At 37.1% G+C, this 24,116-nt stretch overlaps 1 protein-coding gene across 4 annotated transcripts; it reads left to right on the plus strand.

The window, feature by feature from the left end:
* Nucleotides 1-2,329: 2,329 nt before the first annotated feature.
* Nucleotides 2,330-23,862, plus strand: ypel1 (yippee-like 1). 4 transcript variants are annotated; one of them, XM_056254727.1, is made up of 6 exons: nt 2,330-2,706; nt 7,037-7,115; nt 7,209-7,496; nt 17,682-17,725; nt 19,930-20,038; nt 22,163-23,862. In XM_056254727.1, the coding sequence occupies exons 3-6, from the start codon at nt 7,380-7,382 to the stop codon at nt 22,250-22,252; spliced, it is 360 nt and encodes a 119-aa protein (XP_056110702.1). In that variant the 5' UTR covers nt 2,330-2,706; nt 7,037-7,115; nt 7,209-7,379; the 3' UTR covers nt 22,253-23,862. The 4 variants fall into 4 exon arrangements, with proteins under 4 accessions (XP_056110702.1, XP_056110701.1, XP_056110700.1 ...); XM_056254725.1 differs by lacking the exon at nt 2,330-2,706 and adding an exon at nt 3,448-3,687; XM_056254726.1 differs by lacking the exon at nt 7,037-7,115.
* Nucleotides 23,863-24,116: the final 254 nt, after the last annotated feature.

Below are 24,116 nucleotides of genomic sequence, written 5' to 3' on the forward strand. Positions count from 1 at the left end.
ATGCTTGGATCCTTAGGCAATGACAAATATGGGAGACTGGGGCTAGTTGTCACATTTTACTTTTAAAATGGGGTTCATTTCACAAATCTGATCTGTCTTGACTACAATAAAACGTATTGAAGATTTCAGACAGGAAAAAATATGCTGTTCATTGAAAATGCCTCCTGTAAAACAGCAGTGCATTCTGTGTTGTCACAATTCATTAAAAAAAAAAGTATTTTGTAAAACAGTGGGGCATGTTGTCACGTTATGCAAATGATGCAAATGATTATACATAATATCTTTATATTATTTTTATATACATGAACATACTATAGCTTCCTGTGTATTTTATGTGTATGTGTCCCTTACAATGGGATCTTTATTTTTTAGGTTTTTTTTAATAGTCTAAATAGTCTAAAAGCTACTATTAAAAAGGTCCCTGCTTGAACAGAAATGTCTGTCTAGTTGTCCTTAATCAGTTCTTCAAGTAATGCAATTACTTCAAGTAATGCAAGTAATCTTCAAGTAATGCAAGCTAAAATAGTACTATATATTAATAATTATTATTATATTATTATTATTATAACTGTCATACGTTTGCAGTTTAGCAAAATATTTTTCTGATCATAATGGAAATGCCTGTAGCGTTTGGAGCAATTGCAGTGTTGGTACATTAGATGGCGACAGAGTTTAACTATATTAATAATAAAGACTTGTTTTCATTCTACGTAGTTATACGTATTATTGACCGTAGTTTCTAAACAACAACTGCTGATGGAGAATGTGAGTTAGATTAGGTGAGAGAACCGTTTGCTTATTTTATGTATCGTTTATCATATTCCTATTCGAGACAGTTCTCAACTTCCATTTCGCCAAACAGTTGTATTTATTAATAATACTAATAATAATCACTAGGGCTACATCATTATTATCGTTACAAAATATTTCCATTATGATCTTGCTGTTAAATTTAAACGATAATATAGCACCAACATCCGGGCCTTTGCACTGTTTACCTGAACCACGTGTTATGGCTTTAAGGACTGGAGCGCGCTGCCGTGCACGTGTCTCTGCAGTGAACGCGCATTATCGAAAACAAGCGAAATGCTGTGAGCGCGGGCTCTGTGTTTGTCTGGAGCGCGGAGCCTGCGGCGATTGGCTCTGTGAGCCATCTGTCTCGGCAGCTGATTGGTTTACACAAATAATTCTCAACCTGATTGGTTATCATATCTGCGGAAGAGAATGCCGTCATGATTAACATGTATTCTCAAATATTTTCGAGGGAAACGTTCAAATTAAGCAAACGCAAATTAACCAAAATGACGAGGTGTCTTTTAAGGTTCACAATGAATTCTACCCAGCGAGTCAGTAAGTGTACAAATACAGAAATTATTAAAGAAAGAAATACAGAAATTTATTGAGAACATTCAGTGGTGACATCAAAAATTATCTTAAATAAATTACGCTTATTATAAATGTGTCTTATTATTTCCGACACACATAAATGTACTTGCTGTTACCTCAAATTCTCCCTAGCAGTAACAGTATTAGGCCTACTCTTTAAGTTTATTCAGAAATAAATCAGAAACTATCAAGATGCGAAATAAATATTAGTGAGCTTAACAAAGTAATTATTTTTATTAGGCCTATTTATGCAATTTATTATAGATTTTCTTTTCTCTTTTTTGCAGTATAGCTGATATTTAAATTTAAGTGAACCACAACATGCTTAAACTGATTCTTTTTGAATTAGTGTGATCATTTTCAATTAAAATGGGATAATTACCCTACATACAGCTGTGAAAAAACTATTGGCAACATTTGTGGCATTCTTTAAAATTGCAACTGCAATATTTACATTCTTTAAAATTCAAATGGAGCTTTCCCAAACTATGATTGTTATTTTTTTTATTCATTTTAAAAAAGGGTCGCGTGCTTGTTTAGCTTGCAAAATATTTGTGAATGAAGACGGGACAGATCGATGTAAATGTTAGTGAGCGTGGAGCGCACACTAATAGCGACCTCCGCCTCGTACGTGATCGCATCACAGTCTCATTCAACAACAAAAAAATCCGCAGAGAAGAGTGTCGGAGCGAAAGAAATATGAACAGAAGACTCTAAACAACAACAACAACAGCAGCAGCATCTTGCACCGTCGTGACACATGCGGACACCACAGCAGTGCTCCTGAATGAGAAACCCTGCAGTGGGGAGAACAACTGATCCACGTCCACCTCCTAAAAGGTATCGCATTCTGCGTCGTGCAACATTTGGCATGTTTTCTTTTTAAATTCGATGATATTTTCCAGTGCAAACACCCGAATGTGTGAGTTGCTTTAAGAGGACTCCATAAGTGCCTCAGCGAAGGTCACATTGGAGTGCTGTGTTTTTATTTCCCCACAGCAGGCAGCAAGTTAAAACACGACGCTGTCAAGCGTAACATTCTGTATTTTTATTTTTATTTATTTGGTGAGCTGGATAATAATTGCCTTGAGTCAGTGTGAAAAGCTTTACTGTGGGTTACTATGGCGCGGAGTTATAAAATGGGACGCAGAATGAAAACATATGACATCATCAGGACAGTGGTGGCGACGCGACAGGCTTCCTTATTTACCCGAAGACTTGATAATATTGCACGAATTCACGCCTTTCTGTTCGCTTTTGAAACTATTGATGAGTACTGATCATCGTCGGAACACTGCGCCTGTCTGCCTGTGTCAATAGGTAATGGGTTATTTATCTTTGAACAACGCACTGTCAGTGAATATAATGACAATGACATGCATGTCAATATAGTAAGGATAAGTTTTACCTTATGCATTGCATCTGCCGTTATAGTTGTGCACAGTTACTAAAATACTGGGTTGGTTTTTTGTGACCATCATTTATTTTTAGGCAGACTCTTCACTTATTATTTATAAGGCGTAGCAGATGCTCTCTGACGCATAAAGATATGGGGCCATTTCTTTAATGCCGTCAGGCTGTGAGTCCCACCCTTACACAAGTCCCAAACCATTAATTAAGCAACATTGCGCTATGATGACTCTTGTCTTGATACGTTGACATGAATTGCATGTTTTACATGTGGACTTTGTGTGTATGGGTGTATCATAATAAAAAGGAATCAGTGACATTATAGGGCTCAAACTACAGACTATTCTAAGAGCTATTCAAGCAATTAACTTAATTCAATTTTTAAAATCTAAACATTTAAATCCATTACACCTCTTTGAATTGTTCTTCATTGGGGCATACAGCTCTCCATTTTGAGAGCTGCCTGGGGATAATGCAAAACATGGATACGATGAAGTCATCATCTTAACCTATTTAAAATCGTTGACTTGCATTGTATTTATTTACACATCCGGGGTTATTTTCGATTCACTGATGGCCACGCCCTCGCAGCCCCACTATTGGCTGCTTTACACGCCAGTAATGCGACGCCCCGCCCACTCACAAAGCAGCAAGTCTATCACACAAACACAAAGAGTGCAACAAAGACTAGAGAAATGTACAGCCTAACCGACACACAAAACTGTCAGATAGTCTCCGTTTGAGATCTCAGACGGAACCTGCACCGAGACAAGACAACCAGAACCAAAAATAAATGAATAAATATCACAAATCATACGTTGAGTGGAAAAAAATATCAGCTTCCCTTTAGACAATCTATGCCAAACTTCGCGTTGAGATCCAGTTCAAGTGGTAAGTTGACGAGTTTCTGCTCATGTCAAACTAATATACTTTTATATTTGATGTGTGAAAACAAGATTATTGTTTTAGAACGCTTATTAGTAAATGTACACAAGCTCAAAACCTTTCCTTGTCTAAATCTCTCGTCTGCCTTTGAAAAAAATGTGGAGTTAGATGCATGCACGCGATTTGTAAGTTAATTGTACGGTACAAAAACACAAATGTCGTATTTGGTTTGCATAAAGAATGATAATTTATCGTTGGCATTAGTGTTTGCAGATATCGAGACTCAAATTTGGTCTCTGTCACTGCGCTTCCTGGTTTTGTCAACGCATGAGCCTTTGTTTTGTATCCACGTTGGTCTCAGGGTTTCTTTGTTGTTGGCTCTAAAGATCCCGCTGACAACAATCAATTTGCACCTTTTGTAACTGGTTGCCTATTGTTGGCGCACTGAATTGCTTTTATGGGAATCTTGCTTTGTTGTTTGTCCCTTTGCATGGAAGTAAAACAAAAGAGACAAATAGATGCGTATGCGGAATAAGTTGCACTGAACAAGTAACTTGCTTAGATTTATAAGTGATTAGTAGCTTAACGTGACTATTCGAGCTTTTACATAGTTAGATTTGTTATAGCTGTTATTGTTTTTCTTAAGCCATCATACTCATGATTAGCCTTATCCTGTCAGGTTAACACGCGCTCATGAGTCTCCTTTGTTTGTCTGCTGTTGATCTTCCTGCGGATCGACCGTCCTCTGGTTTTATTTCAAAACTTCAGCGCTTTTACAGGGTGAGCAGTTATAAACATATTATAACTGAACAGTTATAATCATATTTTTTCGCACATTTTACAATGTTACAGATGTGTGTGTTCTTTCCAATTAACTTGTCTTTGTAAAAGCACGCTTGACGTGTAATTTGCGCAAACGTTAGTGCTTATTTTTGTCTTTAGGCTACATTATAATTCGTGCTAATTACATTAAATATAGGGAATAATCTCGAGATTCTTTTCGTGCATATTTATGTGATTAATAGATTTGTAAGATGAAAAAACAAAACAATCATTTAGTAGATATTGAATATCTGGATATAATGTTTACAGGTAAAGTTCTTATTTCCACCGAGACGCGTGCCACATCGAGCGCTGCGCGAGGTCTTGTTGTCTTTGTGCACGCGCGACAGTGTTGCCAACTCCGCTTATTGTAAGCGACTTTGTGTTTTGTTTACGTAAAGTCGCTTATAATTATGCGCCGTTTTGAGGGCTTGTTAACATAATACAGTTGCATATTTGAGATTGATATCATCACAATGACGTATGATCGACCACTAATAGCAGCTGCAGTTGTCAAATATTCCCACTTGCTGTTCGAATCCCAGTGTATTATGTAATTATTGAACAGTTCCTCTCCATCCGTTTCTGCTTTCCTCAGATTCTCTGTGTGCACGACGAGTGAGATTTATTTTGGGGTCAGTTGTAAATGTAATATGTGAAACATTTAAATGATTAAGGAAAATTATATGGTTCTCGAAAAGTCATTTTAGCGTCAAAATTATGCGTCAAAATTGAATTTTGCATTGATAATGTATGTTTTATGCAAAACAAAACCAGCATGGGGTTGCTTTTTCAGACTTATTTTGGTTAGGTAAATCAGAGTGTGTTGCATGTTTTAGCGAGATCTGGCAACCCATCGGCGCCAGAGCTCGCGCGCTTTGTTGGTCGGCATGGTTGGAGCTTCCTGTGCTATTGCGGAAGTGACTGTTTTCTTTTGCATACAGTGTTGTTGCCCCCTCATTAGCGCATTATACTGAGTTTCCTGTTATTTTCTGATTGTCTGTGTGAACAGCATGGGAACTATGGAATGATGAATGTCAAAAAAAGATGGTGTTTTAGAAAAAACACATATTAAAATCGGCCAGTGCCTTAAAGGGATAGTTCACCCAAAAATGAAAATTCTGTCATCATTTACTCACCCTCAAGTTGTTCCAAACCTGTATGCATTTCTTTCTTCTGCTAAACACAAAATAAAAATATTTTAAAGAATATGAGTAACCAAACAGTTGATGAGCCTCATTGTCCTCAATAGTATGTGGAAAAAAATTCTAGGGAAGTCAATGTGGTCCATCAACTGTTTGGTTACTGACATTTTTCAGAATATCTTTTGTGTTCAACAGAAGAAAGAAATTCATACAGGTTTGGAACAACTTGAGGGTGAGTAAATGATGACAGAATTTTCATTTTTGGGTGAACGATCTCTTTAAGTGTGAAATGCCTTTAATTATTATTATTCCTTATTATTTCTCCTCCCCTGCAGAAAAGTTCCATGAAACAGTGGCATCACATGGCAATATGGTACTTTGATAGCCATGTTCATGTACAAAGGTTTTGCATGATAATCAAAGGAAGTGCTGTGGCTGAAATCATTGATGTATAAATAAACTTCCACAATTAATTCACTGCTTTAGTGTTATTTTGGCTTTGTAAAAAGGGGGCCGTCTGGTCTGGTAAATCAAGATGATTTGTTATTGTGTTACAGATGATGTGTTTCCCACAGTGGCAATAGAGCTGAGCTTGGTCCTCTTGTTGCACAGGGCAACTAGCTGCCATTTTTGACATGCTTAAACAACTTGTCTAAAAGTGAATGTTAAATATGTGGTGTTCGCTGGAGGGAAAATCTTTATTATTCACACTTCATCAGTCTCACAGGTTGATCAGGCTTAAGCTGTCAAGGGTGAAGAGGAAATTGTTTTTTTTTTGCTATTATCTGATTTGAGCTGCTCATTTGCATTTTTTTGCAATTCTATGACAAATTATTCATGCTTAAAATAAATAGTTAGTTCATACAAGTTGAGCATGGCTTTAGGAACACCAAGGACATGGGATTGATTCCTAGGGAACGCATTGAATTGAAAATGCCATGTAAGTAATAACTAAATAAAAGTATCTGGTAAATGCCTAAATGTAAATGTAAGTTCAACCCAAAAATGGAAAACTTTGTCATCATTTAATGGTTACTCTTTCCATGCAATTTTAAGCTTCAAATAGGATGCGAGAGTATCATAAATGTGGACAATATAACTCGTGAACTATATTTAAAGTCATCAGAAGTCATACAGACCATAATTTTAAATAGTTATTCATCCACCCTTTTAGTTAAATGTTGTTAACTTCAACGGATCATTGAGTTAGTCTAAATGAAGGGAATTCTTGAAAGATTGATTTTGTGAACTGGATCACTTGAGAGCCGACTCAATAGAATGTTTTTGTGAAGCTTACAACTACTTCTGTGGTGCTTTTGCTCTGGTTCCCATTCATCGTAATTGCATGGAAAAGTAACCAGTGCAATTTCTCATTTTGTGTTCCACAGCAGAAAGACAGTCATAGGGTTTTGGAATGACATGAGTTGAGTAAATGATGAAAATCATGAGGATTTTTGGGTCCTAAAGGTCAGTTTAAGATTACCCTATCTTTTTATAGCTTGGTAGAAGCCAATTAATAATGACTTTCTCCACCCTCCTTTTCTTGCCTTCTATTTCCAGGTCGTATTTTCTCCTGTGGTGTCTGTGTGGAGCGTGCCACACACCCACTCCACAACAACGACGGCTTTTGCTTGCATCTTCCAGTGTTTCTTCTGTCAGCAAGTTCAGCAAAGCTGCAACTCGTCTAGTGCCAGCCCAGAAGAACCCAGTGAAGAGAACCACGACTGTGAGATGGTCAAAATGACAAAGTCAAAGACTTTCCAGGCCTACCTGCCCAACTGTCACCGAACCTACAGCTGCATCCACTGCCGGGCACATCTCGCCAATCACGATGAGCTCATCTCAAAGGTCAGTGGCGACTCTAATGGACTTACAGGCAGTGTTGGGGAGTAACTAACTAAAAGTAGCAATGCTACTAAATTAACTACATTATTCAGCACTGTGATCATAGCTCAAGTTCTTTCAAAGTATTGTAGCTTTTGGAGTAACCACGGGATTTCAAGAAACACGAGTTGAGAAGAACGGTCCTCACGTAAAAATATTGATACCAAAATACTTAGTTAGTTCATACAAGTTGAGCATGGCGTTAGGAACACCAAGGACATGGGATTGATTCCTAGAGAACGCATTGAATTGAAAATGCATACCTTAAATGCCATGTAAGTCGCTTTGGATAAAAGATTTAAAAAAAAATATTTACCTAGTAATTTTACTTAATTTGAAAATAATATAAACTTAGTGCGGGAAAATGACAGCTCACATATACATATGTGTGCGTAATAAACTAGATTTGATTTTTCTGTTACCTTGCAGCATGCTGTAAGTCACGTCTCTGCTGTGGTTAGGCTGTTTTTGTGTCTCCTGACAGCCCCCATAATAGGTTTATCAGCCTAGCTGACGTTCCGTTTTGTGTATGGTATACTGCGATACCACACAGCAGACACTTTGCATCTTGTTTGGTGGATTTAGCAGGATATGTTCACACAGGAGGCACGTGCCACTCTCCCAGATGGCTAAGCTGTTAACGCTACTGCAGGAGATGATCCACTTCCCAGTATGCACAGCACCTGTCAGGATCAGTCGGACCCTCTTGTAGTTTAGACACGATCTGGGAACAGGTGGTTTGGTTAACCTGTTTGATTTCTTGTTTTCCAGGCTAAAGGGATTTGAAAATTAGATTCTTAAGATTACAATTATTCCTAAAGCCGGGATAGTTCAACCAAAAATGAAAAGTCTGTCATTTACTCACCCTCAAGTTGTTCCAAACCTGTATGAAGAATTCTTTCTTCTGCTGAACATAAAAGGAGATATTTTGGAGAATGTCGATAAGCAAACAGTTGATGAGACCCATTGACTTCCATAGTATTTTTATCTTTCCATACTATGGAAGTCAATGGGGCCCATCTACTGTTTGGTTACCTATATTCTTCTAAACATCTTTTGTGTTCAGCAGAAGAAAGAAATTCATACAGCTCTGGAACAACATGAGGGTGAGTAAATGATGACAGAATAAAATTTTTTGGGTGAAATATCCCTTTAAGAAAATATCTGATAACTTAAGAAGTTTTCTGGAATTCCTTTTTGGAACATTATCTTTAAAAAATTAAAAAAATTCATGAATCCAGCCACAGTTTGATTTGCTTTCTCATTTTTATAAGAAAAGAAAAGGTCTAATTAAAATTTTTACAAACAAAAAGAAGCCACGTCACATAGCTGCTTGATGGGTCAGAAATCTGAAGCTGTTTGACGTGTCCTCCAAGTTTTCATAAGTTGCCAAGTGATCCAGCAACGTTTTATTGATTATTTTGACCCGAGGAATGGAATGTTGGTTAACTTGTATTTCCATTACATATTTAGAGACTGTTGTTGTTGTTGTTGTTGTTGTTTTAAGGTCATAGATTATGTGGATATGCAGTCATGCAATCCTGTATTGTGTTAAGATTACAAAGAGGTCAAGGCTTAATGTACATACAGTGTTTCCCAGAGGATTTTGTGAGAGTATGGGGGCTGGATCTCTGTCCTTCTTGGGGGCCCGGGGGCATGGCCCCTCGTAAGAAAAAGTTTTTATTTTTAAATTAAATTCATCAATCTGGTGCACTTTGAGAGTTCAAAATTAAGAGCTCCAACCCATGTTCAGTCTGCAAATTGAACAAAGAAAAAAGTCTGTGCATTGACTTTGACTGAACTTTAAAGGGGAATCAACCCTCTTTTCAGTCATGATTTAGTGTCTCGGTCTACATTACATTCACACTGGTGTTATAGGAAGCCAAACAATTAGAATATAATAATAATAATAATAATAATACTGGTTTAGAAAAGAAATAGCCTATATATTGTAAAACAAATGCAAATGAATATTTAATAAGTATATAATTTTGTATTATGCTGCTATAGGGAAATTAGAATACTGTTGTCCTAACTTCTTCACTTGCAAGAGATAAACCCTTGAGCTTTTATTTTGACGGGAACTGCAGTTCTACCAATCTACCATTTCTATGAAAATGGGTTTACAAATGTGTCTCATTACAAATCTCGTGAAATGCTGTAATCATCTGCCCACAAAAATTTGGAAAATATGCAAATGTGAAAATAACTCTTGCCCGCTACGTTCCCAAATGCATGCTAAACTCACATGTAGAGATGGAGTATTTTACTCTGAACTGAGCTGTTCAGAGACACGGAAAACACTGGTTTCACTTTGAAACACTCAGTGCAAACAGACTATATAAACTTATTCAATTAAATCAGTCTTTTTTTGATATTAAGAAATACATTTCCATACGGTATATCTAAAATGTACTGTAGAAATGTATGAATCCTATGACCACCCAGTTATGGCTTGTAATGGTTGGTGATGCATTGCAATCTGTATATAAATACACACAAAATCTAAAATAAGATCTGTGGAGAGCAGCAGTCCCTAATACCATCCCCTCTTTACACGCAGATTAATTGACTGACTCTCTATGCGCCCATGCCAGTATCTTTTTTTGGACATGAAGGTAGACCAGGGGCAAACTTCAGGACAAATAATGGAATTTCACAGTAAGCAAAACAAAATTCATTTCAATCGGCTTCAGCTCAAGCTCCAGTGCGTTCATCCCTCAGAATCTGTTAGAAAGTCTCTTTTCCTTTATCCAGCAGGCAAGGATTGTTTGTGTGTCCAAATAAAAGTATTAATGCTCTTAGCACTTGAAAAAACACCACATGCTCTGTGTCGGTCTGGTGAAGAGAGGTTTTGCTATACTGTATGACTGCACTGGATTCGCCTGCAACCTCCTTTCTCTATCTCATCTCCTCAATGCCAAGAATTACCTCTAAGTTGATTATGTCATTTCGTTGAGGGTGATAGTCTGGGTCCAGCACCTTTATCCTGTAGCTACTCCAAACCTAAGGGCTCTTTTCATGGCACGCATCTTTATTTCATTAACAAATGGACCTGCTCAATGGCAGGTCGTATATTATGAAAGGTACATTGTTTCTGCGCTGTCATCTGTGAGGAGATTTTAAGGGCAAGAATTGACATTACACAATGAAAAGCTCAACAGATGTTCCTTACATATCCTGACATTTAGATGATGCCTAAATATGGCTTTGTTAAAGATGACCCACTTTATTTCAGAATGGAGGCCTTTGTTAGCACTTAAAAGTGGAAAATGTTGTGTTTTAACTGTTAAAGCAGGCCAATTTGTTTATGACGTACTTTCACTCTTCCAGCATGGCCACCAGACTTGGTGAGTCTTGCCATGTCAGATATCTTTCTCAGTCTTCTCGTTGTTATCTTTCATTTAATGCAATCATTCTTGACATATTAATTGTGGTGAATTCCCCATTGAAAGGATGCATAGCGTCCTACTAATGCATTTTTTCATAAACTAGGAGGTGAGCTATCATGATATCTTGCATTATGCTGTCACAAACCTGCCAAAAATTGGATCAACATTAGAAAGGATTAGCAGGCATGGCGCTAGCCAATAAAAAGCAGGACTTGCATGCTGAACTATTGGATTGGCATCAAACCTCACTGGCGGAATGCGGACAGTGTTGTGGAAAGGCTAAGCTAAGGCTTTGTCTGCAGTAAGTCATCGGCAAGCACCCTTCTGCCTTCTGACAGACACCCAATCTGCTCCGGAGATGGGACATTGGGTCGTATAGCACTACATCAAGATCTTTATACTTTAAGCAATCTTGTCTAAGTCCTTATACTGGGTGCCTCCAAAAAAATTGTCTTTGGAAGTTCTTGGAAGATTTGCATACCTAATCTCTCTGCTCCAAAATCTAGTTTGCAGAATTATAATGTACCATGACCATAGGCATAATGTTCCTGAATAATGCTTCAAAACAATGGCAGCATTATTATTTTACCTTGTGTAAAACATACCTTACCTGACCCTGGCCTGTACTGTACTGTTGTAACTCAGTTTCAGGGTGTTACCAATCTTCTTATAGCCTAGGTCAACTTTGTAGAGAGCAACAATTCTAATTCTCAAATCCTTAGAGAGATCTTTGCCATGAGGTGCCATGTTGAACATCCAGTGGTCAGTATGAGAGAATTGTACTCAAAGCACAAATTGTAACTCCTCTAATAAAAGATACACAAACTTGTATGGTCCTGTCAAGCAGACAAAAACATGAAAATGATGAATGTGGCTTTGCATGGTTAAACGACGTACAGCTATTATCACTTAGGGTGTACTCACTTTTGTTGCCAGCTATTTTGACAATAATGTCTGTATGTTGAGTTATTTTCAGAGGACAGTAAATCTATACTGCTATACAAGCAGCACATTGACTACTCTATATATATATATAAGTTTCATTTCTATAGTATTGTCCCTTGAGAAGATATACTAAAATGTTTGCTGAAATGTGAGGGGTGTACTCACTTTCGTGAGATACTGTATATTTTATATATATATATATATATACGTATGTGTATGTGTACACATGTATATGAATATTTATTTATTGCTGAATTTATTTACACTTATTTACATTTATATTATACATTTATTTGCCCCAAATTCACTAATAATATTTGAAAATAGAAAATGCATACCAAATATTTACATGGCTATTGGTTGATTTTGTAAGTAACACCAGGCAGAAAGATTTTTCGAAAACTGGTCAAAAATCGTCAGATTAATTGACCTAAACAATGCATTGCTCTATTATTTGTAATGAAGTTCCAAATGTAGAGTAGGTTCGGGAGGAGCCTAAACATTCAGTCCTGTCAATCATCATTACGAGCGTACTGTATAAGCACGTCATCCCATTGACAAATTCTTCCAGCAGCCCTTCTCCACTAAACTATCTCTATCCTCTTATGCACAATTCCATCATAGGGGGGTTTTAACTCAAGCCGAGCCTCAGGTTCGAGCTTCCTCCAAGGACAGCAAGCAAAGTTAGTTTACTATTAACCTTTAAGGCTGAATGGGCAGGCGAACTAGTGAATTAAAGCGATATACGATGTAGAAAGTGGGGTAGAAATGAACAAATCTCATTACTGCCAAATTATAATCCCAGAATGCATTATGCCAATTTTAGTGAAAAAGTAAAACCGAGATGATGGATGAAGCAAGAAAAAAGTTTTTTCTTTTAATACTTAAAAGTACTATTTTATTATCTTATTAAAAATGTACTATTTAGGTGTGCTATATATGTACTATTATGCTTATCAGAGTATTGTCCGATTAGAGACATGCTTAGATAACAATACAACTCCCCCATAAAGAATACTTGTTTTGTGTGAAGTGTGGAGTCGCTGTCTGTGTAGGTTTATGAAGTTCCATCTTGGTTAGGATGCCGCCCATGTTGGCGCCTTTATCTGGAAGTGTTGTTTGATGGGTTGCAGGTTCTGATCCCTTTTCTGTAAATCTCCCCATTTGTCCTCCTCTGTAGTTAAAGTGAATTACCAAACCCCTACTATCAGATGTGCCTCATAACTGCTCCCACAATCAGGTAGTGATTGAAAAGAATTAGAACAAACCCAGCATTGACTGCAGTTTGTCTCTGAGCCAGGTGCCTTTGATGAGAACAGTAAATGACCCACTTGTTCTGTTTTAACAACAGTAATCTCAGGTTACGTTAGCCTTAGTTTAAGGCCAGTGAGAGAGGGAAGAAAGTCAGCCAGTCAGTGCTGAGTAGATCTTCAGCCAATAGATAAATGAAGGCAGTAAAAGAATGGGTGGTTTTGTTTTCAAGCCAGGTGGAAAGTTTTAGCCTCACAATAAAATCAGCCTGCGTTGGAAACACATTTTGCATAAAGACCTGAGAGATGTTTGTTTTTTGATGTTCTTCGGTCGTGGACCAAATATTCTGACTTGAAAGTGTGTGGATGATACCGGTCAAAGTTTATGGTGTGAGCATGAATCAATAAATTGATGCCATAAATCTACCAATTGGTATTTAAAGTGATACTACACATGCTCCAAATCTCCATTGATTAGAGTGCAGTGGTTCAGAGATTTTCAAGTATGTGTGTCGTTTCAGTGCAAACTGAAGTATATAGTTTAAGTATGCACAACTGGCTTTATCTGCAAATATGCCAGAATGCATTTAATTTTTCATTCTCATACACTTACCATTCAAAAGTTTGGTATCGGCATGATTTTTGAGAGAAGTGTCTCTTATGCTCACCAAGGCTGCTTTCTTTTTAATAAAAAAAATATATTAAAAACAGTAAAATTGTGAAATATTATTACAGTTTAAAATAACCCTTTTCTATGTGAATAGGTTTTAAAATGTAATTTATTCCTGTGATCAAAGCTGAATTTTCAGCATCATTCCTCCAGTCTTCAGTGTCACATGATCCTTCAGAAATCATTCTAATATGCTGATTTGGGGCTCAAGAAACATTTCTTAATATGATCAAGTTTGACAACATTTATTTGAAATTAAAGAAATTTACAATAATGTTACAAAAGATCTTTTCTGTCACCTTGGATCATTTTAATGCATTTTTAATAAAATAAAATCTTTAAAAAAAAAAAAAAACTTTTGAATGGTAGTGTGTGTTTTTGCTAAGAGATTGTTTTAAATTGATGTGAATTGTCAATGTAACTACTAGTTAAAATGTAGGTATCACCTACTTTGGTCCAAGGCAATCACAATTTGACATCTGAAAGTCAATTATGACAAAGATATTTGTAAAATGATAAACAATGGCTTCAAAATGACTGTTGAATTCAGCTGAAGTTAATTCTTGTATCTGTTTGTGCAGTTTGCTCACTGACCACTGGAGTCACTAAAATGAAAACACCAGTACAAGTATGCATAGCTTTGATAGAAAGTTTTGAACGTTTTTTTTTTTTTTGTAAATCCTGATGAAGGAAATTGTATTAACTGTGGCAAAAGCCCCTTTTTTGTATGCAGCTTTTATGCATTAGGCCCCACGGTCCAAACCACCATTTTAAAATAATTGATCTACACTTCATTGCATCTGCAGATTAACCCAAATAGCCTTGGCCCTTGTCATGGGGAAAAAAAACATTAAAGTGTTCATTAATCGCTTTAAAAGAGAAATTTATCGAATCCCAGGGATCCCTTCTGTGTGGCCTGCTGTTATGGTTACAGTAGTTCAAAACCAAGCAACACTTACCAAGATATCCTCAAGGCATGTCAAAAACCTTAAAGAAATGAGTCACTTGGAAAAAAGTAACTGTAACGAATGACTTATTAAGAGAAGCTCTGGAACAAAAGAATAAGTCTTAAACATTTCATACTCTGAATCGGAAGCTTGTATAATACACTTTCTGTTAACAGTTGCTAATGTATCTCTTTGCTTATTTGCACTGAATGTTTCCCAGGACTGTAGCGTGCTGCTTTTGTAATTATGACATAATAATGGAGGCAGATCTGTAATTAAATCTCAGCGATCTGGCTTGAAATGCATTCTCTTCCTCCTAAATGCACAGCTTTTGCTCCTCCTCTCATTCCCATGTGCATTGTGCACATACTGCCATTGTAACAACAGCCAGATTTACTTGTCCCACAATGTTAAACGACACAGTTGGGGGCCTTTCATTGTGTCAATGTCCCTATAAAATTACCCGTTTGCCTTCAGCTTGAGCTGGTTAGACACTCCTCTGAGAAGAGCACAGACAGCCGCTGTGGGCTTTAACGGTCTTTATTAGGCTTCTAGCTATACTCAGGTCACCGGCAGTGGAAAAGTAAAGCCGATTCGCCCATGCCCCAGCTCCTGCGACCGAGGATGACAGCTGGTTACCAGGAGCACACTGGCCTAAATCCAACCACCTACACCAACAAGCATGCGCTGCTTTTGTAGAAAACTCGTGGATGGACATATGTGGATAGTTTGAAAATTCATGGATGTATGCATTGGTGGTGCATTATTTTAGGTTTCCAAAAAAGCTTTCCTAATCTGAAAAGCATCGCACTTGTTGTTGGTAATCCATATTTTTAGCTGGTTTGTCAGAGCGCTCAGTGCTCCATCCATGAATACGTCTGCTTAACCTTTGCACACGACTTACTGCTAGAATATACAGACCGACTTTTTATGACTAAGTTCCCTTGACTGTTTTTTCACAGTCTCCTCACTATATTCTCACCATCACTGAGTGCCGTTATTAGTGGTGTTTGCTAAGGAAAGTGTCACTTTAACTGTTGCTCATTCTGAATGTGAACATGTTAAAAAGAAGTGTCTTGTAAAGTTGTTAAAATCCTTTCTAAACTTAGCATTTTCAAATTAAAATCAAATAGTGTGATAATGGCTTTACTGTATATCGGCCAGCGAAAAATCTACGGACGGTCGACCACTTATAATAATAAACCAAATAATATTTAAAGTAAGTTGTGTTGTTCCAAACTTTATAGTATATGAACAGTAATCACATTTTATTTGTATGCTGTTCATTGATGCTTTTGCAGTGCTGTTTGGGTACGTGGCTGAAGTATTCTTGCCCTCATTAGACTAAACTCTATTATCTGTGTTATTAGGGTGTGGTAGATGCTAAACAGGGTTAATGCTTTCAAAACCATCAGTAAAGAGAAGAAAGTGGCCAGAGAAGAGATTAAGGAGCCAGAGATACTGACAGAGAAGAAAGAAGGACACAGACGGCTTTAATAACACTTAGGGGATTAGTTCAACCAAAAATGAAAGTTCTGACATCATTTACTCACAATCGTGTTGCTCCAACTTTTCTAGACTTTCTATTTTTTCTGTGGAAGACAAAAGAAGATATTTTTAGTGGAATGCTGATCATTCCTCGTAGTTACACCGATTGGAAATGGAGATATCAAGCAAAAAGTAGTGACTTGTACGCTATTTAATTTTGTGAGTTCAGAGACGTTATGCCCATTCAAACTGAGGCACGTGTCCCCTTAGATTTCTGAGCCCAAATGGATTTTAATGCAGCTTCCAAAAGACCAAAAAAAAAATATTTAATTTTGATAATTAACCCTTTGAAGCGTACAATCACACTGGCGTCATTAGAACTGATCAACTGCTAAATTCACATCTGCGTTCACACATTGGCTGCTGAACCAGAGACAGACACACTCGGTGCTTGTCATATAATACAATTGTTCAGTGTTTTCAACCAGATAATGTTTATTTCATGTTTTTGACATTTACATACAGATATGTAGCAAACATTTATAGTGTGTAAAATATCAATTATGTCTATGGAAGTGGCAATAATCAAATGAACCAAAAAACTAAATGAACCGATTCTTTGAAAAGATCTGACTAAAAGAGATTTGTTCACAAATGACTACTTCTGTCATAAATTATAATGAACATGCCAAGGAAGTACAGCAGATTTCAAGGTTTTTGTGAATTAGTGTTTAAATTTGGCCTTGTTCTGAAATTTAGGAATCCGAGTCTTATGGATCACTTATGATGTGTTTTTGATTAATTTATTTGTATTATTTATTTCATTTCATTTCATTTATTTATTTGCCATTTTTTGGACTTGACAGATTTGATTATTTTAAAAAGAGTGGCCGGGACATTCTTGTAAATTTCACCTTTTTGTGTTTCCACAAATAAAAAAAATAAAAGAAAGTGAACTATATCATTGAACACCGAATGAAAACCCAACAGAAGCGACTCCATTCAGTGTAGCTTTATCTCCATTTATATGATGAGGAATAAAAGCACCTCTGTTCCTTTACTGTCTGCTAGTCAGCTCAATGTGTGGAGCTTATTATGTAGAGTGTCATAAACCCACATACACACACATTTTCTAAAGAGAAACACTGTTTCATACTTGCACACACATATGCTAAGAACCATTTATGAAATGCACATGTTGGCCTGCTGTGACAAGAACTTGGCTGTCAGAACACAGTGTATTTCAGACAGACTTTCCATGAACACACACACACACACACACATGAACAAACATAGACAGAGCACCATAACGCCCACACGCACTCTTTTAATGCCTCTTAGTGAATCTTTCATGGAAAACCATGTGCGAGTCCGATGCATCTGTGAGTGTGCGAGAACTCTGATCTGAACATTATCATTCATACATAACATTTATATTTCTCTTTTTGTCTCTCTAGTCATTCCAAGGCAGCCAGGGACGAGCCTACCTCTTTAATTCAGTGTAAGTAATTATCTCATTCACATCAACAATTTATAGCATTTTCTTGTTGTGAATTAAGACGATACACTATTGTTTAAAAGTTTGGGGTCAGTAAATGTTTTTTTTTTTTTTAAGAAATTACTATTATTCAGCAAGGATGCATCAAAAATGATAAAAAGTGACAGTAACGACATTTATAATGGCACAAAGGATTTCTATTTTAAATAAAAAATATTAAGCAGACAGTACGACAATTTTTAACATTGATAATAACAGGAAATGTTTCTTGAGCAGCAAATTAGAATGATTTCTGAGGATCATGTGACACTTGTAAAGACTGGAGTAATAATGCTGAAAATTCAGCTTTGCATCACAGGAATAAATTAAAATGTAAAAATATATTAAAATACAAAAAGTTATTTTAAATTGTAATAAAATACAAACTATTTCATATTATACTATATTTTTGATCAAATAGATGCAGCCTTGGTGAGCATAAGAGACTTCTTTCAAAAACATTAAAAAATCATTCTGATCCCAAACTTTTGAACGGTAGTGTATATAAGGGAGAATGTTTCTGGATGTTATTGCAAAATAAACCCAGACGGAGTGCAAAGCAGAGGGGTCTTGTATCACCCTGAAGGGGTTTGTTTTGCGAAAATGACCGGTTGACTGCACATTATCCCTTATATCTCTGTCTGAGACTCATAGAGGAATGGCTATAGCTGTTTTGCATATTACAAGAGCTGTAGGCCTAAACATAGCACTGCTATCTAATGATGCGAGTTGATGATTCATCATATTTAAGCATTGTGCTACCAGTGTGTTTAAGCTAGCGCTCTGGTGTGTGTGAGATATTACGATGATAAAGTCGAGGTTGACTGTTCGTGTTAGTGACCTGTGACATTCCTCAGGCAATTCACAGACTGAACAGCGGTGCACAAGTGTTAAGCACTGCCATTGCAAAAATAAAGAGACCGCTGTCATCACATGTGGAAGTTTCGGCTTCAAAATGTAAACGCAAGATAGATTATTTTGTTAAGAGAGCTTTGGTGTCCCTTGAAATATTCTGAATGCTGAAATGAACTGAATAATACAATATTTACCAATACAGACGTTATGAAATTGAATGTGAGAATTGCATTGCATAAAATATAGTTGGCTGCAAAATTAGGTCACTCGTGTTATAAATGCACTGGAAAAGCTTGTTTATGCACGTATCAATATTTACAGATATATCATACGCTACTGTTCAAAAGCTTGGGGTCAGTAAGAATTTTTAGATTTTTTTTTTTTTTTTCAAAAAATGTATACTTTTATTCAGCAAGGATGGATTAAATTGATCAAAAGTGACAGTAAAGACATTTATAATGTTCCAAATCATTTCTATTTTTATTAAATGGTGTTCTTTTGAACTTATTATTCATCAGTGAATACATTTTTTTGCAGAAAAAATGCATCACAGTCTCTACAAAAATATTAAGCAGCACAACTGTTTCAGCACAAAATTGATAATAATCATAGGAAATTTTCCTGAGCAGCAAATCAGCATCACAGGAATAAATGACATATTAAAATGTTAAAGTAAAAGTTATTTTAAATTGTAATAATATTTCACAAAAATATTATGATATTTTTGCAGCATTGGTGAACACAAGATAATTCTTTCAAAAACATTAAACAAATCTTACCAGCCCTAAACTTTTGAATGGTAGTTTAGTATTCATTATGTATTTAAAGAAGTTTTGACTATAACATCAAATCCAGCTCATTATGCATCTGATCCCCACCCGCTAATTTAAATAATCTTTTGCTTCTAAATTTGTAACATTACTAACATTGAACCCCATCAAAGACAAGCAGAACTGTGTAAATCATTTGTAAATCTATTCTTATGTCATTTGCATTTAACTGAATGCTGCAGTTTGTGTATGTATGGTTTCTAAAATCACCCATGCATAGTCTTTTTTTAAATGCCAGTGGATTTATGTTAAAAAAAAATGTTATTTTAAACATTTATTATAACAAAAAGTTATCCTAGCTGTGTCCAAGTCTCGTTTCACTTTGATGCTGCATGGCCGTTGGTCTCTTCACATCTGCTGTAGTACAGCTTCTGACCTACTTAGTGGTCATCCAGTAAAGGTTACCCACAATGACTTTCAGAAAACAACAGCTCAGTCATACGAATCACCATTTTGACCACTGATTAACCTCTTTTCCCTCAGTGTGAACGTCGGTTGTGGTCCAGCGGAGGAGAGGGTTCTCCTAACAGGTTTACATGCTGTGGCAGACATCTACTGTGAAAATTGTAAAACCACTCTGGGCTGGAAATACGTAAGTTGACTCTCCTTCCATTACACACAAATTATAGACTATTATTTTAAACTCCTGCATTTCTTTTCCTTGCATCACAATACAAGCTGATTTTTGTTTCAAGGTGTTGCACTTTGCGGATATGTGCTTGTCAGAGTGCTTGTTCTGCAGTTGGCTAATCTGAGCTGTGTGGGTTTCTTTATTTTTGTCTACTGATATCCTGTTACTTAGCTGGGCTCCAGTGACCAGAATTAACATGCCCTTGCATTGACTTCTCGCTGCAGTCCAGCACAGATATAGCTCTATATATGTCTTTATTCACAGCTCAATTACGGCCCACTTTGATGCTGTAAGTGTTCTCGCTGTTGTGTTTTCTTAACTGCAGACACTTAATAGATCAGTACCAATAACACTTCATAATAACGTTTGTTGATAAATCCTTAAACAGACACTATCTCATAACTCAACAGATCTGTGATGTGCATTTAAAATAGTTTGAAATATCATGAAAATAATACTTTTATTCAGCAAGGACACATTGCATTAGTCAAACAGTAAAGACATTTATACAATAAATTACATTTTAAAATATACATTTTAAGATAGAAAACCGCTATTTTAAATTAATAATCTTAAGTAGTAATATTTCACAATATTAGTGTTTTTACTGTATTTTTTAAATCAAATAAATGCAATTTTTAAGAAACGTAAAAAATCGAACCAACCCCAAACTTTTGAACAGTATGTAACTAAATGCGAAATATGGTTTAATATTGATTAATGTACATTTGGATCATCAATGAGCTACTTTAAACGCAAAATATGTAATCAAGTTGTCAAATATATTCCAACCTATTCAAAATGACTTCCCTAATTGGATGTTAATGTGAGAAAAGGCAAAGGTGTATGTATCTCTGCTTTGGAAAGCATTGGTATATTGTTATTAACTTAGTTTTTTTCTAATCTATCAATCATTTCACCTATGATACAAAGAAAGCTCATTTTTTGTAGATGGCGGGTATTGAGGCTTTATTTAGTCGTTTCTCTTTCTGATTAAACCGGAGCTCTAATCGTGTCTCAGGATTGGCTAAGAGGGATTTTACATCATGACTCAATCGTGTTAGTCTTCAGGTCTCCACATGTTTGATTACTGAGCCTTCAGATTGAAGCTCACTCTGGAACACTGATCACAGACCAGTTTTTCTTAGCTTTTTCATCATCATCTGATGAGAACCTCTCTGGAACAGCTCTTATTTCAGGCCGACCGAGTTGAAGCTGCAAGTGTAGAGTTATCATCCTGAGGCACGATGACACACCACTGCTCTAGTGGGCCGATTTCAGTCCAGATGAGTAATGGACAGGTGTGAGAGGAGGTTCAGACAGCCTAAAGGGGTTAGAAAGACTCATTTCAGCAAGCTACGTTGTGTAATAGGGGAGTACAGAAAGCACTAAAAGGCTCATAATCTACAAGTTTATAACATTGTATTTCCCCCCTATTTATTATTATTTTATAGTCATATTGAGATTTTCTTTGGCCACATTGTGTAGCCCAACAAACAAGCACAGTAAACCTGGAGCTTATTCTTTATTTGTTTTAAAAATAGCATTTTAAATCGCAATTTCGATGATTATAATCTTTTAACTCTTCTCGGCCCCCGGAATATTTTGTTGTATAAATATCTAAACATACAACATATCAACAAATATGTTTGACAGATTCAGAACGATAATCAAAGCATAGACCGAGTAGAAGTTTGCACAGTCCTGTACCTCTTCATGGGTTCAACATTTCATTAAGTAACGCTTGGCAGTTTTGATTTATATGCTGTTTGTTGATCATGTTAGCTTACATACTGTATGCATAAGCAATGCTTCCATCGCTTGTTTCTGCTGCTGCTTCTTCGCTTGTTTTTCGATCCCGAGATCCTTTACTCTTTCAGAAGATGCGTAATAGCGCCCCCTACCGTATAACAGTGAAAAACATGGATTGCCGGAAATTTCCGTCAGTGGTGGGGACAGAGTTAAGAGCATGAAAAAGTGGACAAAAATATTTTCTGATTTCAGTAATCAACACTGCTTTGTGTTTTCAGATTTCTTTTTTGTGTTTGGGTTGTAACATTTGTCTGTTTTTGTCTCTGTCTACAGGAGCATGCATTTGAGAGCAGTCAGAAATACAAAGAAGGAAAATTCATCATCGAGCTTGCTCATATGATCAAAGATAATGGCTGGGAGTGACCTTGGCCTACTTCCTCTCTCTGCTCAGTGACCTTTGGGCTGCTCTGTTGTGGACTTTGCCGAGTGACACCACCACACGCACACGTACACAAATGAAAATAAAACGCACAGACACGCACGCCAACGTCAACCATGACACATCTAGACTGGGTCATCACAAAACTCAAAGGCAGAGTGACGGAAAGCGTATCAAGGACATCTACGGTCACTGAAAGACTCTCTAGGGACCTTTTCGGAGATGTACATGTCAACACTTTGGGATCCGAACCTTCTCCCTTCCTGTTGGACTCAGTTTCCGCCCCATTAACTGGTTTCGGTGTGCTCGGCCCTCCTCGTAAACTGTTAACAGTATCCAGAAGACAGTCTCGTGTTTTTCGTTTTAACATCCTCCGCTCTTTTTGTGAATAAGCGGGGAGGTGTGCGCTCTAGTGTGTATACTTTCTTTTCGACGGGAATCTGGAGTCCTCCCTGGTGGACTGATGTTACTGGTTAGCATTTTTCTCCTTCTCTGAGCCCGACCCGTTCTGATTGTCTTTCCGTTCACGTTGGGGTAGCGACCGACGCGATTGACATGCGTTAGAGGCAATGTAGCAGTATATTTTGGATGGGGTGGGCGTTCAGCATTGCAGTGGCATAGCATTGTTTGTATTTATGATCTCCCTTGCGTTTTAACCATTTTATTTTTTTTTTCTTCCTCGGATGACTTCACTGTGCAATTCGCGGGACACTCTGGTACAACAGTAGCGTCTGACCCCTACAGGAGCTTTAGTTGCCTCTGGTGCTTTTGGTGAGATTACACAAACACGCGTCTTTGAGTTGGCATTTGTGGCAGGTTCCATTTTTGCTATAGGCGAGAGAAAAACACACGACAAGCTACAGCCGTTTGGATGCACTGGACATTTGGGGAAAACTGAAACTAGTGTCCTCCTCGGAACAATGTTTGCATTACGTTTTCATCCCCCGTCACGCCAAATGATTTTACAAAACTGTTGTTGATATTACAATCATGTGTATGTTCATTGCTATGTGTAATTTATGTGTTAAACCACATGTTAGGACATGCACACGCCATGTTAGCTCTGTGTGTTTTACGCATTATGTTTATGGCATACTTGAATGCAGTTACTTTGTTTGCACTTTGCAGAGGCCTTGTTCATGGGTTTAGAGGCAAAAGTCTGTCCATTGAATGGCCTTTTTTCATTGATAATAATCGAATGATTGTATGAGATGCTTTGAATGATTTGCAGGGTTGGGTGGTTGCTGGCTTGATCATCTCCCTCTCGTTTCAAACACACAAAATCGGCTGCTTTCGCTTTCTTCCACAGGCTGGCAGACCTGTTCGCTACGCTCGTAATTCGTTCAATTTGATGCGCGCATCACAAACAGGTCTCAAATTTAACAATCAGACACCATTCAAAGTGGCGTTACGTGATTCTTTTGCTGCTAATAGAGAGAAATGCAATCCAGAGCTTTCACTTTTGAACCTTCTGCACTTTACCCGGACTGTCTGAGAGCATGCGAGCCCATGCGTTCCTTTTGTAGCTTTTCTCCACGTCTTTGCCTCTAAGCAGCATGAATCTTGTGCCTCTTCAAAAGATTAAAAAAAGAAATCTCCCTCTCCTGTTGTTGTGCGGCGCATGACTCCGACGTCTCCGAGAACCCAGCACATCTACTAGAAGCAGGAGCTCGAACTCGAATAAACGACACGAACTTGGAAAACGAACCTCACAGAATCTCTATCCACTCGAAAGTCTATACCGAAGCATAATATAATCCAGTATTTTTTCATAGTTCTATGTCAAAGCTAGAGATGTTATGAAACAGCGGTTGTATCCTGCAAAGTATATAAAAGGGGGCGGGGTGG

Source organism: Rhinichthys klamathensis, unplaced genomic scaffold (assembly GCF_029890125.1).
Source record: "Rhinichthys klamathensis goyatoka isolate OS25496 unplaced genomic scaffold, OSU_Roscu_1.1 h1tg000114l_1, whole genome shotgun sequence".
Lineage (NCBI taxonomy): Eukaryota > Metazoa > Chordata > Actinopteri > Cypriniformes > Leuciscidae > Rhinichthys > Rhinichthys klamathensis.

Excerpts from the sequence above, each read along its gene's own strand:
- ypel1 (XM_056254727.1), top strand. The coding sequence starts at position 7,380 with ATGGTCAAAATGACAAAGTCAAAGACTTTCCAGGCCTACCTGCCCAAC. Across the intron at positions 7,497-17,681 it reads ACGATGAGCTCATCTCAAAG|TCATTCCAAGGCAGCCAGGG; the intron begins GTCAGTGGCGAC and ends TTGTCTCTCTAG. Across the intron at positions 20,039-22,162 it reads CCACTCTGGGCTGGAAATAC|GAGCATGCATTTGAGAGCAG; the intron begins GTAAGTTGACTC and ends CTCTGTCTACAG.